This window comes from Paralichthys olivaceus, chromosome 19, assembly GCF_024713975.1.
Source record: "Paralichthys olivaceus isolate ysfri-2021 chromosome 19, ASM2471397v2, whole genome shotgun sequence".
Lineage (NCBI taxonomy): Eukaryota > Metazoa > Chordata > Actinopteri > Pleuronectiformes > Paralichthyidae > Paralichthys > Paralichthys olivaceus.
The window spans coordinates 3,766,071-3,788,511 of NC_091111.1; the positions used below are offsets into that span (position 1 = coordinate 3,766,071).

The 22,441-nt window shown below is 41.7% G+C and overlaps 1 protein-coding gene across 1 annotated transcript in view; it reads left to right on the plus strand.

Moving 5' to 3' along the window:
* The first annotated feature begins 256 nt into the window (after positions 1 to 256).
* Positions 257 to 22,441, plus strand: part of ptchd4 (patched domain containing 4) — a 44,737-nt gene continuing 22,552 nt past the window's right edge. Inside the window, exons 1-2 of the mRNA XM_020091543.2 lie at positions 257 to 1,915; positions 10,825 to 11,320. Coding sequence (XP_019947102.1) covers positions 1,316 to 1,915; positions 10,825 to 11,320 — 1,096 coding nt within the window. The 5' untranslated portion in view covers positions 257 to 1,315. The remainder of the gene's footprint in view (positions 1,916 to 10,824; positions 11,321 to 22,441) is intronic.

Below are 22,441 nucleotides of genomic sequence, written 5' to 3' on the forward strand. Positions count from 1 at the left end.
TTGGTTAAGGTTACGGTTGGACATGCATTGGTCGTGGTTAAAGTTACGGATAAGATGTGAATTGTGGTTAGGTTAAGGTTGGTGTTAGGCATATACTGGGAATGGCTAAGGTTAGGGATAAGGTTTTGCTCTGTGCATAAATATTGATGCAGCTGACTATCTCAATAATCTTTTCCACGATAGTGTATGGATAGTCCCTAATGAGCTGGAATGGAGAATTGTAAGGTTTTGCACAATTTGTCAGCTGAGTTATCAGTATTATGAGATTTAGAAATTAGACTTTCAAGGTGGTCGCTACACAAGTTGTATTTTCAGCTCTATTTTTCACATTTTCATCAAAACTGTATTTATCAATCTATGCAGCGTATTGCTATACATGGTAACATGTATTGTATTCTAATATTGTGACATATCAGAACGTGACCCATGTACTGTGACCCATATTGTATATGTGTATCAGTCCTTGCCAAATAAGGATGGCTGTGCACATTTGTGTTTGTGTGTGTGTGTGTGTGTGTGTCCGTCCTTTCACAGATCAGTGAGAAGCCAACATACGCGTGTGCTCCAGTCACATGTCTGGCCTGTATGAACCACTCACCAAGGTGGGTTTTCCCCATTCATGATGCCAGCACTGACTCATTCCTGCGAGTGCTTGTGGTCCAGCAGCAGCAGCCACCTGCAGAAACACTTCACAACTCTCATGTTGCCTGTTGCCTCCACTGATCCTAAAATAACCAGGCACCCCCTCCCACATACACACACACACACACACACACACACATCCCCCTCCATCCAGCATTCAGCCTCCTCTCAGACCCCCGCACACATGGTTACAGTTAAGTACATAAATCAGGCGCGTTGAGAGCTGTGGAGCCGGCAGACAGCGGAGTGTGAGCGCACATGCACATCACACCGCCACATACGGCTCGTCGCTGCGGCTGCAGCCGGTGCAGCGAGGGAAGGGGACGCGCGGCTTTCTCCGGCACATGGAGGCGAAATGGCCTGAGACCAGACACGGAGGACTCGTCTCGATCGGCCGCTGCACGATGATCTTCTGACTGTCTGCCTTGTCCTTGTGTGTGTGTGAGTGTGTGTGTGTGTGTGTGTGAGTGTGAGTGTGCGTGCGTGTGAGTGTGCGTGTGTGTCCGTCTTGCTCGCGGATTGCTGCAGTGCTGTTTTTCCAGGTGTTGAGGTGCGTGCGTGCGTGTGAGTGTGTGTGCGTGCGTGCGTGTTTGTGTGCATGGTGCTGATGTTGTAGCCTCGTGTAATTCTCTTACGAATTGGACTAAAGCCGGGGAACGGAGTCTGATGTCACATGTGCTTCATCGGAGGAAACGGGGCATCTGCAAGCTGGATTTTGTGGAGGATGCTGCGGCAAGTGATCCACAGAGGGCTCAAGGCTTCGTTCTACTGGCTGGGCTTATTCGTTAGCAGGCACCCCGTGTTCTTCCTCACCGTCCCCGCGGTCCTCACCATCATTTTCGGATCTACCGTGCTCAGCCGATTCAAGCCGGAGACGGACCTGGAGGTGCTGGTCGCCCCGACGCACAGCCTCGCCAAGATCGAGCGCAGTCTCGCCAACAGCCTGTTCCCGATCGACCAGTCGAAGCACAAGCTATACTCGGATTTGCACACCCCGGGCAGATATGGCAGGCTGATCCTGCTCGCCAAGTCCGGGGCAAACATCCTGGAGCTGGCCGACCAGGTCCTGCAGGTCCACAAGCAGGTCCTGGATTTACGCGTCAATTACAAGGGGTTCAATTACACGTTCGCGCACCTCTGCGTCCTGAGCCACAGGGACAAGCGCTGCCTGCTGGATGATATCATCACCATCTTCGAAGACATCAGGCAGGCTGTGCTGTCCAACAGCACTTTCCACAAGGTGCCCGTGAGCTACCCGAACACCACACTAAAGGTGAGGTTTTATTGGGCACTGCAGCTCCTCTTTACATGCATGACAGCCAGGCCTGTGTGTGTGTGTGTGTGTGTGGTTACCCTGCACCCACCCCCCCACCGTGTCGGTGACAGTGCAGCACCAGTCACCATGTGAATTGCAGTGCTGGCCCTTGGAGCTTAATTTTTCTGAATGAACACAGTGTTGGCTCAGGCTGTGGGGCTGTGCGCGGCTACATGCAGCAGGCAGTGAGGGAACCCTCCACACAGACAGCCGGTGTGCAGTTCTCAGCCTCCCTCCTTGGTGCAGGTGAATTGATTGGCTGCATACAGCCCCTGACTGCTGTGCTCTGCTCCTCCACACACACTCCCTCTCCTTCTCTCTCACACACACACACACATGCATAGGGATATCCTCTCTTTTTTTTGATGCAGTGTCTCCCTCTGGCTTTTTCCTGCCTGCACATGCTTTATAATGACAAGGCTACAGCAGCTGCTAGACTCAGGTATCCTGCTGGCCTGTATCTTCCTCTCTGCTGCCGTGTGGGCTCTGACTGCACACATGCACGCTTCTGACATAGCAATATGCGGCGTGCAGGTGCTCATTCAGTAGCCAAATACACAGATGCATAATGTGTAGATGTGCACTGCAGATTTTAGTCTGATGTGGTGTTAGTGAGCATGTGCGTAGCTTTGAAAGTGGAAACACACAATTTAACTCAATAAACGACTAGTGTTTCCAAGTGGTACTGCTTTCAAAAAAGACTATCGCAACATGGCGTTGGCTATCATCCCGGGTTGTTGTCCAAAACAAGACACAACCAAAAAAAAGTTGTGATTTGAACAAGACATTGGAAATTTGTAATGCCAGCTGAATGACTGGTTTGAACCCTCGATGTCTTCGCAGGCAGCAAAGTCCAAATGCTAGAGGGACACCACATTGGTGGGACAGTGGACCTCCAGTCTCTTTAATGCTTGGCTCGCTGTACGTTTAGGTGGCAGCGGGCTCCACAGTCAGTTACTTTGGTTTCCCAATGTCCGCCACCTCCATGACCTGGAGAATGCCAGTTTAAAACAAAAGCACTATCCTCCTCCTGTTTTAGTTGCCCATTAGCAGATGCACACATTTTGTGCTGTAAATCAAGTCTTCATTTTCCAGGGAAATTACGATACAAAGTATGACAACCAGACTTATCGGGAGCCATTTGAAATGCAGATTGTTCAATTCATTATGCAATCAACATTTACTTTATTATGAAGTTAAAGCAAAAAAAAAAAAAGATGGTTGATTTGAATAAATTAGATACATTTTTACATTTATATACATCCAATTTCATCATCCCCAAACCACATGCCAAGTGCAGTGTGAAGGTTCTAGGTTCAATTTGCACTATTTACATGGTGTGTGCTTTCCTTGAAGGAAGGATGAATTAAAAATGGGACACTGAGAAGCACTGACTCCACTCTACTGTACAGCTGTGACAAAATATAGTGGGATACAGACAGTCACTTGCCACTCTTCTCTTTTTTCTCGTAATGTCGGCTCAAACTGTCACAAGCACACATCCAGTGTATGACAGGCCTGGTCTCCAGCACGGCAGGTTGTAACTTCCATTGAGCCACAGCCGTACGGTCTACCCATGCAGCATCAGTGTCCGAGTGGAGCACGGAGGCCATTCATCATCCTCTTGCCTTTTTTTTCTTCTATAAAAAGTTGACATTTACGAGATACACAGTCTCATAGAGGCATTGTCGACAATCGTTTTTTATGTCTTTGCTTCTGCTGCGGGTTCTAATACACTTACATCTGCACATGTAAAATGATTGACAGAGAGTTTAATATAAAAGAAACATGTGTCTTTACTACTAAAGAACACAGCAATGACAATGAGTAACTACTCCATCACATACACATCTCATATCCCATCTCAATCATGATCATGAGAGTGTGGTCGTTTACAGTATGCAGTAATAACTCTTTTTTTAAATGACTCATTTTCACCTGTAAATATCTCACATTGTCATCTTGCCTTCAGATTTGTAAAGCATCGTTACACCTGAAAATACAACAGGGTGCATTTTTCTCACCTTCACATTATCTAATCCAGACACCACTGCTGCTGCCCCAGTGCAGCTGAGTGTCCCTCCACCTCTTATTGTCTAAATTACAAATGGAAAGCATTGCAGGGGCGAGTCATTCCCTGTGCACACTGTAATCAATGCCATTTAATAATGACGTCATTATGATGCCATTGGGAAATGGCAGTGGGACATTAGTGAGGACAGTATTCTACCATATTGTCATTAATAATTTTTAGATCTATAGAAGCTTGAGGTTGTGTCTTTAGTCCTTTAGGATGCAAAGACACCTTAAAATGCAATTTATTCATTCATTTTTAGACTTCATTGTGATTTCTTTTTTAACGTCATTTATCACATGACATCATCCATCCATCCATTATCCTTGTGGCTTATCTGTCGTCGGGGGGAGTTTAAGCCAATCTAAGCTGACATTAGTTAAGAGGCGGGGTAAAACCTGGACAGGTCAGTAGTGTATCACAGGACTTATAGAGCCAGACAAATATTCACACTCTCATTCGCACCTTTGACGTCTCATGATGGAGAATAGTTTTCTGTTTGATGTGAGATTTCGATTGTTTTGTAACCACAGTTTGTGTTGACCTTGACCTTTAGTCAACCTGCTCCTAAAGCTTGTGGAAATCTGTCCATACAGTGTTTTCAATGCTTCAACCAAATGAAGATCAGCTCCGTTGTATTTGAGACAGAAGCGTAAGAATTTCTTTTTAATATCAGTTGATATCGACTGATATCACAATGTAGATTAAGCTGGCATTTATGTTCACTTTAAATTGGATACAACTAGTATTTTACATTTTAAATCTATCAAATGACAATTTGGAAACCCTGTGTAAAAGGGGCTGTTTTATTAACATGGATTCTCCTCTTCTCAGCATTGCAGCAGCCTTATAGTGAGTTTCAGCTCTTTGTTTAACCGTCCCTTCCGTAGGTTGTTTAGGTTCACTGCCACCAGTGAAAAAGCAGTTTCAGGCTGCTGGTGCTATAAATTTGTTTTAACCCCTTAAAAACTAGCTGCACCATGTTCCCATGTTCCATATACTGGAGGCATGAATGTGTAAACTATCTGGCTGCTTGGAGAGTGCATCCTTCACCAAAACTAACGCTCTCTCACCAAGTTAAAGAAAGTGAAAAATAAAAGTGCCTGGATCCATCGGTCTATCTGGATGTGCTGCAGAAGTTATTGGGTGCTTTCTTAGGTCATACCTCACTCTGCCACAACATTTCATGGAAATCTGTGAACTATATTTTGAGTAATCCTGCTGACAAACAGATAAACATACATACAAACTCAATGAAAACTATGATATGTCAAAGCTGTGCACCAAACTAGATTATGCTTCCCCCAAATGAGCTAAAACAGATGTGTTTCTTGTGATGTTACCGATTATCGGCACATAGTTCTTCGACTGTCAAATCTTCTCATCAAAGAAACGTGTTACCCATGCTAACTTGTGCCTGCTGGATGTAAAACAATGTAGAAGTTTTCTTTGTCATTACACAAAATGTATGCACACGGGCACAGGCACATTACCAGCAGGTTCTCTGCAACATGAAGGATGTTTAATTCTCTCTTGAAGGCTGCTGTGACCTCTTTCCTCTCCAGCTCTCCTCACTCTGTATCAGGCTCGCTGCACTCTCCATGTTCCTGAATCCTCTTTCTCTCCGTCGGCCTGTCTGACAAGCTGTCTGGGCTAATTCATTTGCCTGACTTCTTATACCTCATCCTCTTTGAAGTCACAACCGGGGTTTATTTCTGTGCCTGCTTTACAGACGTAGAAGAAAGTCCTACTTTTTGCTGAGCTGAACTTCTGCTCTGTTCCCAGGAGAAAATTCTTAAAATATATTTGCTTTGTTTTGCCCTGTCTGCTGTATTTCCAGATTTGTAATCTTTTAAAGCTGTCAGGTGTCGCAAGAATAAAAATAGATTAAAGAATGATATGCAAATATACAGCAAATGGAGGTAAATGAATTAACTATAGCCAATCAGGACTTACAAATAAAACATGCAGTGGTTCAATAGTAAGCATTGTCGCCTCACAACTAGAAGGTTCCTGGTTTGAACAGGATTTTCTGAATGTTCTCACCATGTCTGTACTTTCCCCCCCAGTCCAAACACATGCAGATATTTGGAAACACACAGCAAGAAAGCTCTGGTTTCTGAGTCCTGCTTTGGCAGGAGGTTTTCTGTGTGGAGTTTATGTGTTTGTGTTAGTTTCCTCCGAGTACTCCGAGTACTCCGACTTCAGATGAGAATGTAGTTGTAGTAGTTGTTTTGTTGCCCTCATCCAAAGCAAACCATCATTTGTTACAATTTCAGCCACAGACAAAGCCATTACCTTTAAAGGGGGGGAAATAACACACTAGATTGTTTTTCTACTTTAGGGACTTTGACCTTCTGAAGTCCCTCGGCATCCTCCGATAAGAGTAACTTTACTAACATTTTAACACCTCACATCTATTGATTGCAAATGAAACATGTTATGAGTTGTTCTATTCCCTGGTGGTGAAGGTTAAGGTGTATTTCATTGTTGATAACAAAAATACACAGTATCATTTCCAATTTCCAAGTCTGCTCTACCTGATATCCTGATTTCTTCTCATATTATACTGGTCTGGTTGACTAATGCCCTCTCCACACTAATGCAGATATTTTTCAAAATTGACCTTTTCCTCAGTTTTCCTCTCGTCCACACAAATGTCATTTTAAGTAATTAAAGCAGAGATTGTTTTAAAGGTAATGGAGTGGTTTCTGTTCATCAGTGTGTACATTTTGTTAAACATTGAGATTACAGTGCACTTTGTGAATGCACACTACTCTTACTGTTGAGCATGTGTCAGACTAAATAACAATTGCGGCCGTATACAGGTTTCTCTATGTTTGGTCAGCATTTGGGTCTCATTACAAGTTAGGAGCTACATTTAGAATCGCTGCAGCACATTACCAGCATTAAAGCGTTTGCCTCGCTCAATAGTTCTTGGACCACAGCTATTTGAAGGTTCATTTTATTGCCACTTACTGGCCCAGCATGTTTGTTTAAGCATTTGTAGTTGTGTCTGTGTTGTTGTGTCTTTATCTGGACAAAGATATTTTGTTTTACAAAGGTTGTGTGGACAGAGATTTTTGTGTAGACTCCGGAGCAACAGTAATTGGACATTCCGGGACCGAACCTGTCAATCAGACAGGACTGCAATTTTGCTTCACCTCTTTATTCAATATGATTAATGTACTGATGTTGACAGATTACAGGACGAGTGTCATCAATGTCATTGTTCAAAAATCAGGTGGCAGTAGCAGTAACTTGGAGCACCCCATGTTTTTCACGATCATTTTAGAAAAAGGCAAATTCCAAAGTTCCTATTTCTGTTAGTTGAGTTATGACAACAGCTACATCAGTTTTATTCATAGGAATGACTTCCAACAAGAACAACACCCGTATCCCCTTTGCAAAGAAAAAAGATGATAAGATATTTACATGACAGGTGTCAAATAACATAACAGGTTTAAAACATATATGTAAAGCAAAGTTCCACTTTTACAATGTCATGTTAATTAAGCGATAACTTGATGTAAGAAAGCACAACAAATAATAGCATTGGCTGCACTGGACCTTCACAGTGGAGTGGTCTGGTAGTCAAAATTGATTTATTTAAAAACACAGATGTGCCATTTCTGAATTAGATTTATTCTAACACCAATAATACTGTGTCAGACAAGCACAAGATCCTGGATCCATTCATAAGAGGTCGGTGAAATAGAGTGCCGGATTAAATTAAGTTATTGAATAGTTCGGGTCATGTGCTGCATGGCAATGTCAAGCTAAGGTCAATGTTTGTTTTCTGTTTAATAAATCATAAAACTGAAGGTGAGAGCAGCAGTGGTGTGAAGCTGCAGGAAAACCGCTGATATGCAGAGCATGGTCCATGGCACTTAAAATCCTGCAGGAGAGCTGATGTGATTCGAGGGTGGGAGAGGAGACGAGGCATGAGAACCGGCTGATGAGGTTACGTATGTGTGTGTGTCAATAACTGGCTCGCCTCAGGGTGCATTTGGGAACTCTGCAATAAAAAACAATCAATAGTGTCCTCAGATGTCTCCTCAAACTAGATTAAAACCCCCAATTAAGTATTTTCATTATTAAGTGCTTTAAAAGATAGGAGGTCTGGGTGATAAGGTTGAAATCAATACTCGGATAGTTACTTGAATGAATTTTCTCAGGTTGTCATTGGGTCATAAATTTGACTTTTCTTGTACTTATATTCCTTCAGCCTCAGCTTTACTGTATGTGTTTTGCTTTTTACGTCCACCAAGGTGTTTTTAGTGCTGTTTGTTTGGCTGACACTTTGGCTGACAACATTTTGGAGCAGAAGAGATCCAGGAATTTTCTTTCACCTACTTTCACAATATCAGATAATGTGTTTATTTTTTAACATTTTTGTGAATTTCAAGCAAAAATGCAGAGGCTTTTATAAAAAAAAGAAAAAAAAATACTGCTTCCTGTATTTTGAATCCACTTGGCGAAGGTCAGGGTCAGTGACAGAAATGGTGGGCAGTTTGGAAGACAAGCTTTGTGACCAGGTCCGGACATCCTTATGATGTGTCATTGACATCGTGCAGTGACAAATCGCCTGGTCAAATAGGATCAGTGTCCATTTTGCCCGGAAGTGACCGAAGGATCGGTCTAAGTCAAAGATCATTGTGCCGAGTGCTCTACAATGTTAAGTCCAAGTTCTGTGGTGGGCTTTCAGTAACATGTGAAGTACCTAAGCAAGTACGTTAACAATAATGTCCGCGATGCAGCCGGTTGCAAAATATCTATGAGTGTTTGCAATGAAGTGCTGCTTGTTTAAATTTATGGGAACTGTCGGGTCTTGGTGGATGTATGTACTCCACTGAGAGCCATTCCAGTTCACAGATATAGGCATGCTAATGTGCTAAATTAAGATGGGGATTGTGGAAAACAAACTTACTCACAGAGGCTACACTTATGCTGTGTTTGGAATTGTCCAAACTCCTTTTTGAAAAAGTGCAATGGAACGCCTCTCAAAGTCAGAATCCCGACCTGAAAAATCTATCTACCCCGACTTCACAGAGAAGCAGTTGTCTGACGTCACACAACAATGACGGCACTGATGGAGACGCAGATACTGTAGCGCTGAGGCCCGTCTACCCTCAGTTGGACTCTTGTTTCCTCTTTTTTCGAGACTGAGTGACAGTGCATGTGTGTTATCTCCCTCTTAGGTATTGGAATGTGTTTCCAAGTTTAAAAATGTTGTAAAACAATAATGGAGAGCTCCTTAAGAAAAGGCTGTTAATATAAAACAATATCAATTTGGTAGCCCTTGTAAAAGTAAAAGTATATCAGCATTCGTGAATTGATGGGTTTCTCTAATTTTTAATTTGTCAGAAAAGCCTGGAAGCACCTCTCCCACTATACTCACATCCATCTTTTGTCAGGAAGCTCAAGAGGTGTCACATCACCCCTTTTCACATATCATTCAGCTCCTCAGAGATATCGCACTAACACACACACACACACACACACTTACACACACACACACACACACACACGCTTTTGTGTGGTGGCAAATCCCCACCTACTCCCACTCTGTCACTTTGTCGCTAACACACACACACAGCAGCACTGAGAATAATATTTTGTCTTTCCAAAGGCTCGAAGAAGAACAAGAGGAAACAACTAACCTCGAGCACTTTCAAAAGCGTAACTGAACAGACATTTTTCGGATGATTTGTAAATTGTTGCATGATTCCCCATGTTACAGCTGGTCACATGTATGTATGTGTTCCCGCCCTTTGCACATACGGATACAAACGTTTATAGATTAGTGCATTGTGGGTATTGAAATTTGATATCAGCTTTATGCAATTACATAATTGAAATGAGAGCTAAAGCTTTCTAAGTTCCCTTCGCAATTAAAAAGTGATTACAATACATACACACACTTGTACACTGTCATGAAGCAACACAATTGAAATATCACTTTATATGTTCTATAATATATCAGAGGTAGTCAGTTGGAAGGTTTTCAGACTACAACCTGGCTGTTGACCTATAGACAGGAACACTTAAGTACCTTGAAGGTAACTGATTTATCCTGCTGCCCACATCAAGCCCAAGCAGAGTACTGAATCCATTTTTTTCTGTCAATGTAGTAAATTACCTCCAGAAACTGAAGCAAACAATTACAGGATTTATCCAGAAGCATGAGATTCATATCGAGCTCCCTGCTGTGAAACAGCATTCTGTGGCTGTTTGACTGTGGCTGGATTATTATGTTCATAAGATATTATCTGCAATAAGCTGCAAATTAAAGTTGACATTGTTACAACAACAAAACATTGTCATGTAGGGGTTTGAATTCGCTGTACAATGTTGTGTGTGACTGCATGTGTGTGTGTGTTCATGATTGCATTTGCACATTCGTCATTAATCATGAAGTTGAGTTTTTGAATGTGTGTCACACTTTGGTGGTCACTATTAGTGACAATAAAGAACTAATGCTGCACATAGATTGTAGAGGAGTTAACACATCTTTCCCACTGATGACTCAAATATATTGTATATAACCCCTTGAATCAGTACCAGCCTGTAGTCTGATGTCATATTCAGTATTTATATATACAGTATATATATATATATATATATATACTGTATATATATAGGGTTGAATCTGTGCTCCGTAAATCAAACCATTTAAAAGTGAACTGCAAGAGCATATCTGCAAAATCCAGTAGCAGTATAGAATTAAAATAAAAATATATGAGTTTTGTTTTATCAGAGCTAATGTCAGATATCTCTCCATCCCCTGCAGGATGGCCGTGTGTCTTTCATCGGCCACCAGCTGGGCGGCGTGTCCTATTCACCCAACAGCCGGGACCAGCAGGTCAAGTTTGCCCGTGCAGTTCAAATCACCTACTACCTCCGCAACCACGGACCCGTGGTGCAGGATGCCATTGCAGAGCGCTGGGAGAATGAGTTTGGTGCCCTGGTCAGCCGGCTGTCCACGGCCGAGGCACCCCACGCTTCCGACAAACTCCACATCCAGTCGCTCACCTCCTTCAGCTTGTGGCGGGACTTCCACCAGACTGGCGTGCTGGCAAAGGGGGAGGTGCTGGTCAGCCTGGTGCTGGTGCTCCTGGCCGCCACCATCTCCAGCTCCATGAGGGACTGCCTGAGGGGGAAGCCGTTCCTGGGCCTCCTGGGTGTGCTGACCATCTGCATCGCCAATGTGACGGCCGCAGGGATCTTCTTTATATCAGACGGGAAGTTCAACTCCACGCTGCTGGGGATCCCGTTCTTTGCCATGGGTGAGTGGAAGCATGCAGTGTGACTGAGACAGACTCTGTCTTGTATCTGTGTGTGTGAGTGTGTGTGTGGTTAGTTAAGGGGCTTATCGGGGTTTGACACTCACAGACGGTTGATTGGGGAAGGGATTAGCAGTATTGTGTTGGGCTTTTCCTTGGAGGGGATCCAGAGCGTTCATTGTTGTTGGTATATGGCATGTGTGTTTAAGTGTGTGTCAGCAGAGGAGGTTGTGCAGCACATTCTGTACTTAAGCAGTTTTACATATTTGTACGTATACTTTGCATCAAGGACATGGTCCCTCAGTTTCAGGTTTTTCATTATTTCACTGAGCCTCAGGTGATATTATCTTCTCAACCAATGAGGAGCAACACAAAACTCACAATCCCGGAACGTCTGTTAATCAAATTATGGAAGACACAAAGATTGATTGCATTTTTCATTTGAAATTTGTAGTAGGGGGTGTCAGTGAACCATGGTATGCAGAGGTAGAATTTATTTGCAGTGGATGCTGTAAGTAAGGCAAGTTGGATCATAATAAACATAGAGCTGATGAAACATTCCCAAATCCTCAAACTTAATGGCTCTGAATAATCCCCCTGGTGTTAGAATGAGGAAAAGAGTTTTTGAGGATGACTCTGATGTAAATCAAGACTTTACAGTATGATGTAATGGACAGTATGTTCAAACCTCTCTGATAGCATCAGGGCTCTATGCACAACCTTAGAAATACAGTGGCCATGTCATGAAGTCCTCCATTCCAAACAAAGGAGATGGACATTTTTTTTTTACCCTATTTCATTAGTGGACTGTGCAGTATTTTGCAAATATTTTAATGTGCAGAAAACATGGTCCCTCAGATTGAAAATTCAAGGTCATGGGATCAAATCACTATTATTCACTTTAAGCTGGGGTGGAACACGTATTTATATTGTTATATAGCAACAGATCTGAGAGAAAACTAGACTAACCCTAACCCTGCACTTCGTCAAAGTCAGACAAAGGATGTCTCCATCCTTGAGCTAATCTTGCCACATGGCCCGTGAACGGAGACTTTAACCAATCACTGGGCAGTTCAGGGAGCGCTGCGTCCGACGTCCCCTCAAGGAAAAGCCTGTCCTGAATCATTGGCAGTAAATCCTTAAGGAAAGGTTGCTGTTTCAGCATCGGCAACAACTGCCAAAGCAACCTGCAAAAAAGATGAATGAATCATCAAAAAAGATGCCAAAATAAAGTCGGACGATAAACATAATAAGTTATATGTGGGACATCTGTCGCGTGTGAGTATGGCACCCATGCGTCTGCTAATCTGATGGAAGGGGCTCAGGTCACAATGCCTTCTTGCTAAAACATCAGTATTGAACATTCTGCGGTATGAGACTTAACAATCAACCATTTTTCCAGCGATCCCACCGACTGCAGCCTTAATAAAAACACTATATACATGCACACTGCAGTAAAGTGGAATATATCACAATTTTTCATCTCATTCTGTCCATTATTTATTGTCTCCTTCTCTTCCCCTTTCCTGTCTCTCTTTACGTCTTCAGCTTTACTAAATACACAGTATATCTTGTCTCTCCTCCCATTGCATTCCTAAGGTCACTGGATCCCCTGGGCTCAGGTATGGCTCTGCTGCGGGCCAGCAGACATAACTGAAGTTTAAGTAATGCTCAGAAGCAGGAGGCTGGATCCACTCCCTGTGACCTATAAAGGCAGTGGAGGGGAGGAAAGGAGAGGAGAGGGCGATAAAGGTGCCGTGCTGAGAGAGGATAAGAAGGAAAGTCAAGGAGAAAAGAGCAAAGAGCAAAGAAAAAAACTGCATGCGATAGATTGAAAAAGAGAGGAGGGCGTAGAGCAAGAGGCAGGGAACAGACCCAGACAGAGGTAGAGGCAGAAAGTCACATCCAGAAGGAGGAGGTGGAGAAGGGCAAGGAGATGCAGAGGACTTGATTAAGTCTGTAATTTCATGTGACAGGACCTTAGAGGCAGCAGATGTCCACCCTCCTCTTGGGAGGTCCCGACTGAGACACACCCCATCACTTTATCAACGCCACATCAGGGCAGACTCTGAGGATGGAAATGGATACAGATGCCCGATCTGTCAGTGAGGCGCCCCCTGTTGAGAGGTCATCACTGTTCAAAGCTGTCTCTGGATGTTTTAATTCAAATAGCGACTTGTAGTTTGAATTACTGATTGGATTTGAAGTTCATGAAAATTGACATTGAGCCTGGGCAGCTGTCATCATCAGTTTCTAATGTTTGTGTACCTTTTAACATCCTGGCTTTAATGTGTTTTAAAACCAGGATGATGTTATTGTGTTACTGCAGCCTTTTAGAGTCGAGGCTGTCAGGAAATTCATACGACAGAGTAATAGGACCACAATAAAAAACTGAGAGTAAGATTTGACAATTTAGTTGTAATATAACAAGAATTAAGTGGTAAATTTAGGAGAATAGTCGTAATTTATAATATAGAGGGAAAAAATCGCAATATTATGAGGATAGAGTCATAATATTACGGGAAAAGAGTTGTATATATTGTAAAGTCACAATATAAGGGGAATTAAAATCACAATCTTAGGCTTTGTGTGATGTGTGAGGGTGAACATCAGAGGATCAGCCCTTCGTTTGCTTTAAAATGAGCAATGTGGAGCACAGTTGAGTTATACTTTAGTAGAGGTCTCACAAATATCAAAACACTAATACAACTCTGCAATGTTATTTTCAGCTAATGAGCTAGCCTGCAGCTGCTGGCCACATGCTAACAAAGATCTTTGCAGAAGCTGAGGTACCCAGACACTTCTGAGCCTCAGTCTGCACAGTCCCATGATTCATTTATGGCGCTGATATACACCATAGACCTAATTATCTGATCTGAATATAGTCCCATGGCTTCTTAGTTTGTTCTTGTGCCCTTCATCTCCTCTGTGGAGACAACAGAAACACTTGGGATCACAGTGTACTGTTTAAAACCCCCTTGTATTGAATTGTTAGTACCACAGAATCTGAAATTATACTGATGGTGCAGGTTTTCCATGTCGACACAAATGGCCATTTCACAGCTTTTTGCCACAGTTTATTTTAATGCCACAGCAAAAGTGCTACAAAACAGTGCTCGTAGAATTCTTCTTTATTCTCTGACAGTCCTATGTTTCTCTCAGACTGCATTTAAGGGGAATGTAATGAATTTGTGGACTTGGGCAGTTTCAATGTCTGCTCAAAGCAGGGCAGTTACAGAATAGTTACGATACCATAACATGAGCCTGTTTTATTGTAGGATTCTCCTTTTAGTGCGTCAGGGGCTAAGTGTGAGAGATTTAGAGATTTAGCTGTATCTTCACAACCAGGAAGGTGGTATTAAGGGACTAGGTGAAGTATGTTGTCAGCGACGTGAACACCTTGGAATTTAAAGCTGGCTTTTAGACTAAGTGTTTGAAAAGACCAAGGCTCAGAGCTCCATTTTCAAGACACTTAACCCCCTCCATTATAATGCATCAGGCACTACAAGAAATAATACACATAATTTTCAATCAAGATGCCATAATAAAAATATATATCATATTGTATTTGCTACTATATTCTTCTGTATTTTACTTGACTTTACAATGGGACATACCTCCCCATACATATGACACACAAACATATGAGAGTGGATGTCAATAGACTTTCATGACAGTATATTTCAGAAGCACGGATCATAAAAATATGTATTGGTCCCTGCAGTACACTTGACACCATCACACTGAGGTAGAAAAGGTGTAGAACAACCAAAACCATCCATCCCTAAAGCTCTCCATCTATCAGGCCTGTGTGGTGAGGTGGCCAGATGAAGGCAACGTCTGAGAGACAGCTCACCGCCCAATAGGTGTGTGTGTCGGTGCTTTTAATGCTGAAAAACTCTTCTGTTTGACAGCAGGGAAGTTAAACTCAGACATAAATGGCACATGTGTGTGTTGAGACACCGCTCAGCACTGTGAGGTATAGTGTTTACAGCATCATGCTGCTGGGAAGCTTTTCTCAGAAGTCAGGACTGGAACACTGTTCAGGATTTAGAACCCTGAGAAAAAAAACAACCTGTCAAGACCCTTGGTATAATAACAGTCAGGTCTAGTACCCTGGGTAACATTTAAAATGTTCTAATACCAATATGATACCAGAGTCTCCGTGGTGGATACTAGATTTTTGGATATTAGTATACCTAATTTTGCTAAAACAAATCAGAAAATAAGATTCACAAGGTGCTTTACGGTGCCTAAGTCCAGTAAAGTGCGTAGAGAGACAGAATCACATGAATGCCTGTTTAAACAGGTATGTTCTTACCTGGAGTTTGAATGAGTTCACCGATTCAGTAAAAGATGTACGTACAGCAATGGTACCATTGCTGCTATTGTCTCAAAAGCCCAGTCACAACAAGGGTGGAGTACATCTGTCAGATATGTAGGGGCCTGATGGTGAACTGAATTCCATTCAGTGTAATGGGACCATCTGTTTGACCTAGTAAGAAGTCTGGCTGTGGCATTTTGGATTGCTCAGATGACTGAGGTCTGATTTGCTTAATGAGGAGAAAAGAGCACAGCGGTAGTTAATACAGAAGAAATTAAATTGTGAAATAGCAACTTTGAATCGGTATGTGAACGTATAGGTCTCCATTTCCTAATAAGTATATATAATATTCCTAAGACAGAAGAAGCACGATTTAGATAGCTGCATTATGTGTGTGTATAGTATAACCCCTAAATTATGTAGACTAGAGCGGGAGGCTGAGGAAAGAAAGGGACGACGTAATCTAGGGCAACAACAGGAACTATCATCTTATCTGTGTTTAGTTGTAAAGAGTTTGCGGTGGTCTAACCTTTGAGAGCTGAAGCTTAGACAACCTAAATGTCCCTCTAGGCATGATTGAGAATTTTAGTTGGATGTCATTTGGTCTTAAGATTTGGTCTTATGATCTCACTCAAGGGCAGCACATACAGTGACCCCGGAACTGAACCGTGTGGGACACCACATGGCAGTGGAGAGGATCCAGACACAAAGTCTCCATGAGAAACATTGAAGCTTACCCCAGTAAGATGAAACCCGGTCTAAATAAGTTACAATTTAAATCGAGAATTATCTGATAGAGAAAACGACGACAGATGCATTGTAATTCACTTCAGTCACTTCAATGTCAAACAACAAACAAAATGATCTTTGCACATTTGTGTCACACTTTGATGGTATCCAAATATTCAAGAGAGAAATTTCCTCCCTCCAAACTTGATTTGGCTTGTCAAATGTAAAGCTGCATCATGGTTTCCCTTTATCTCTCACATCCTAGTAGAACTAATTCATTATTCCCTCTGAACGATCCAGCTGATGTCATCTTTGGCCTTTGAATCATGTAGCGGAAGAAAACCCGGCACTGGGCAGGTACCGCCACGTGTCGGCGAACCTTTGTTTAATATGGAGCAGCTTCCTCTCCTGCCTTTCTCCCCTGCGTCTATCTGCCGTGTCATCTTTCGAGCTGGCCAATTACTGCTGAGCTGAGCTTGTCACTTTGTTCTCTCTCTGGATATGTGACGGCTGTTAGAAGTGCGAAAACAGGCAGGCAGAGGAAAGAAAGCAGAGGAGGACTCATGAAACATACATGCTGTGTCTCCACAGAGGAAGTGATGCCTCTGCCAGTCAGTGACAGGTCGAATCAGCTCAGGTATCTTGACCTTCCCAATCTGTATTTTATTTACTCAACGCAACATGAAGCTACAGTACATCCTACAGGGACATGATGGAACTCTGTAGTGCAGAGGTGTAATCCTTTTTTTTTCACCTCAGCCATATTTGACTCGCACTGAGAACATAAATTCGCTTGAATGGCTGCCTTGCACGAAGTGTGTGCAGGTGTTTCTATTTTATTTTTTGGCAGAAAGTCAAATAACAAATGCCTTTGCTCACAGCAGCATCAAGGTTATGTGCTATGGACGCAAAGTGATATCACCATCCAAGATAGTGGTGATGTGAAATACATAAGAACTCGTAAGAGGGTAAATTGGCATTTCTGTGCTGCTGCTTTTGTTATATATTTTCCAACACAAACACCAAGAGTGATATTTCTTCAATAAGCTGCTATTGGCCTCAGCTTTATTCACATTATATGTTATTATATGGTGTTACATGTGCAAAAATAAGAAAAAAATCACACACATTTTGCTGTGAAACCTTGCTTGTCAGATATTTGGTGGTAGGTAAATGATGTTATTAAGTTAAAAAGCACCATCGGGTGAAAAGCAATAATCATTAAACTTTCTCAGTGTATTCAGCAGCTGAATTGAGCTGTGATACATTTTGGATATTAGTTTTTTTATCTCCCCAGTTCCCAGGACTGTTTTTGCTTGAGGCTCTCCATCAAATTTTTAGCAAATATCATCTGATTACTGATGATTTATGACACTTCTTGTCTCTTTTATTAAAGCAGACAATATTTCCATGCTATTTCTATAAATAATACTTTTATGTTCCAATATGTCAGTCAGTCTGGAAAATGGATTGGTATATTTATCCAAATGGAAGTTAACGTGAAAAATATGTAGCTCTTTGTTGGCTTAATTATCATATTCAAGTCAGATCTCTGGTGGAGGTTTGTGTGGTTAATAGAGGAAGCAAACTCTCTGCCGCCTCAGTCTGAACCTGTGATGCTCCCGTCAGTGAGTGACTCTTTCTGAACATCGATATTTTTTACACACTGACGTTTTTTTAAATCTGTGTGGTGCAGAATAGATGGTGACACTCAACGTTTCATGCACAGTGACCATCACTGCCGACGGCGGAAAAGCCTTCCGGGAATTCCTGCCAGTTTCACAAAGCAGCATTTGGAGAGTGATGATCGATCCAGGGATGTTATTGCCGTGAGTGGCTCTGGGAGGATGGAGGTATGACAGCTTCAGGGTCGTTATTTAGGGCATCAGGGAGGAATAATAAACCAGGAACATTAATTAATATAGCTCCATAATGACATATGGTACCAAATGGTAAAAAATACAATGATAAAGAGAAAGTGATCAGAATATCCTTGAACATGAAGACAGATTTTATGATGGGCCCAACAATTATTTCAGATTTTATTCCTAGTGTGATGTCATAATTATATAATCAGTGTTCACTATCCTGAGTCCACTCTTTAATTGAAGACTGAAATGGGAACTAGGCTACAATGAAACTGCTTTTACCATTTACAGTCTGTTCTTAATTTACTGCTCCTCTCTGTGTCTCTATATCATTCACGCTGAGCACTGCCAACCAAATCGAGCCAAACCGAGCACCCCGCCATCTCCTCAGGCTCCCAAACAAGTTTACTAAGCTTTCTGAGTTCACACGTGTTCGATGACGCTGTTTGTGTGTGTGAGTGCATGTGTGGGTGTGTGTGTGTTGTGCTTGTGCGAGTGCGAGAGAGACAAGGAGGGGAAGAGAACGAGCAGGACGGGCTGATGAAAGAGAGAAGTGAGCAGTGGAGTTGGTGTGTGTGTGTGCGTGTGTGTGTGTGTGTGTGTGTGTCCATTCCCCTCAAGTTATGACACTATCATACAGAAGCTACAAAATGTGGTTATGGGAATCAACTGCTTTTATTAATAATGAAAAACGTGATTACTGTCAACAGTTCTATCTTTGGTCAAATAAATAATTATACCTGTATTGCTCAGCATTCTTTTTACATTTACAATTGGAATAAAATGTGCTCTGATCCTTTTGAGTCTCGTATGAAACACATGATAGCGTTGCTGTTATGCAGGACCTTTTGGAGCTCACTTTGATAGCACTATATTCCCCAACTTCTGTACCTTAGATGTCTTCAGACAAAGTGCAGTGTGTGCTGCTCAGGCTCTGGCTCCAGCAGCAGCTACACAACCACGCAGAGCAACACATGATAATCTGTTTACAGCCTCATTTGTCAACCTGTTTGCATCACAGGCAAGTCATTTGTATTCCCCACCGCCACATTACTGCCACCAACCTTGATGTAGTTGACTGAACCATGGTGTTTCAGTGTGTGCTTGTCTGAAGGTTTACTCCCATACTTCATACCTCATACCTAATGATAATGGGGAGAGGACTCATAATCAGTTGTTTTGGGATGTGTGAGATTTACAATAACTATAAAAGACTGTGTTAGTCCAGTGTTTTCTGTGTGTGTGAGATTCAGGTCTTACTCATGTGGTCGGGACCTACATCTGTTTACACACTCACATTATGGGGACTTGTCTTCCTTATGGGGACACAAATTAAGTCCCCATAAGTTAACGTAAATTTTAAGATGAAGACAGGTTTAAAGGTTAGGTTTAGAGTTAGGCAATATGGTTAACGTTAGAGTGAGTCTCCAGGAAATCAATGTAAGTAAATGTAACGTCCTCAGAAGTCATGGAGACATGACTGTGTGTGTGAGTGGCAGAGAGAGAGTAGATTTTTACAGTACATGTGTCATATGTGGCTCCTCCTTAGTATTGATCTTCACATTACTGTCAGAGTTCCCCGGTCAAGAAACAGCTGACCTACACACACGTATGGTAAAACCGATAAAAAATTACTTGAGTACATGCCTGGATGCAGCATTGAGCTAATGCTGCTCATGCTAATGCATTTACTTTTAAACCGCAGCATAAATTATTAAAGTTTAATTATTTTGAATGTATTGATTTACCAGTATGCAGTATAAATGTGACAGAAATCGAATCAACACCACAAGTATCCGATGAGATGCCTCCAAGTGTGACATATGAAATTGACTTTAATCAGGCGGCTGTATAATTATTCTCTAATGTGTGACGGGGAAGTAATGGACACAATGGATCTGACACCACTGTGGCCGATTGGTCTCAGATCTGCATCACAGGGGACCAGCACTCTCATGTTTTTAAAGAGAAATGATTATACACAGTGATTGACAGACCAATAAAGGGGATGTAGCTGTCACACATAAAGATAGAACCTAGAATATTTGTCCATTCATATTTATGACAATGCTCATAAGGTGTTAGATATTTGACCCAAATTTTAACTATGGATGGAATTATTATGTAAATCTCCAAAAGGTGATATACTGGTGAATAGAGATCATCAGCTTGCTTACAGAAGTAAAAATCCCATTCAATTTCTGAACGCTTGCGAGTGTAGTCTTACCACAATTAAAGAGATTACAAAACGATGTTATATGATTTGGTAGAAGCCACAAGTCTGTATGATGTTTCATTCATTACCCACAATCCGCAGGTGTAATTCCGATGTCTCTGACTGGTTACGTGTGCTGTTGCCATAGAAATATTTACCACAACTGCAAAAATAAGGTCAGCTACGATCGGATTGTTCAGCGTTACATTATGTTAATCACAGAGCAAAATGAGGAGAACAGTCCAAAGGTTGAAAATCACCACAACAAGGTTAAATTTAGGAAGCACACTGGAAGTCGTGAAAGAGATCATTCGTGACGGTTTATCCGATGAGTCGCTCCTTCACTCTTAAAATAATTATGCACATAGTCTTTTAGCTTTTTTCAAATATTTAGTTTTAGCTCTGAATCAAATGATTAATGACACAATTCATCTCGTAGCTGGTTGACGTGGTTACAGTCTAAAGACCTTTTTCAGGATTTTCTGAGCCGCTATAAAAGTAGTCAGTCACTGTTGTGCTGTATTGTTTAGAATTATAATTTTTTTGTTTTACACTTTCCATGAGTTTAATAATCAATATATATTTTTGATTGTGTAAAAATATATTTAGAACAAGCCACACTTCCCCCCACATGTCACCGTCTCATTAGATTTGGCATTTGTGTCAGTGTGTGAATATTGACAAGGGAGAATATGAGCGTCACTGTTACTGATGAGAGTCAGTGAGCAGGTGTGGTGGAGGCTAATCCATTTTTAATGGAACAGTCAGCAGGAGGTGCCGGGTTTTGAGAAGACCCCTCTAAACAGCACTAAATACACATCAATGAGTCGTGAGGTCTTGAATTTTCAATGGGCCGACAGAACTTTAGTAAACACTGCTTCATCCCCAGTGGCTATATGTGGGTCTGTTGTGGTATTTTAGTTTCGCTGCGTGTCACTAAATTGCTAGTGTAGTGGTGTCACATCAAAGGTGAGATTGTGACAGCGATGTTTTTCTCTTATGTTGTTTCAGAGTGGTGTAGATGGCTGCAGGTTTTTCCTGCGACAGGAAAATTTAGAATCAGAGAGCTGTTTGATTTTTGGGGTGGCTGTGTGTAATGACAAATGTTCCCTGTGCTCTGTGTGGTGTGACATCTGCCCATTGACAGTAACACTCAGAAAATGAATAGCCTTCAGTGAATTCATCTTCAGTTTAAAAGTCAGAATTCAGTCCAAACCCCAAATATCACAACTGCAACAAAATGTTACACAACAAAAAGAGATGCTTATTTTACCTTATATTGATTTAACTCTCAGGAAACACGGGAATCTGATTCTATACAATAATAATAATAATAACCTTCATTTATATGGTGCTGTTCAAACCCAGTTACAAGGTGCTTCACAAAATAAAATATAATTGCAAAGTTAGCTAATATTAGAAAGGCCAAATCATACTGCAATAAAACAAAATAGATAAGAGAACAACCATGAAACATTAAAATAAAAATATTTAAAAAACTATATATAAATGCCATTCTACACAGATGAACCGCTTTTTGAATTGAGTCACTGATTCTGCTGATGTGATGTTGAGGGGGCGTTTGTTCCATTGTGTTGGAGCTTAAACCATAACAACATGACCCCCTTTGATAAAGCCTGGATCGTGAGACTTTTAACAGCATTTGATTTTCTGTTCTCAGGGGTGTTGGAGCAGAGTCCGGGGATACAAAGCAAAGTAAAAACTGAGTATAAACAGATCAATGAACAGATCAATGTCTGATCAAATGAAAGACTTGGGATTTTTGACATTGCTACGTTTAAGATTAGCTGTGAGCTTGAAAAAGTCCACATAACTGGCATCAGTAGTTATATAGTAATAGAATATAGGAATCATAAATGTAACCAACTAATTTTTTCATTTTCTTCCATCGCTTTCCATACATACACCGGATTTTGCACATTTCTCAAGCTTTTTTGTCATATGCTAAAAAAATGTGTGTTCCAGTC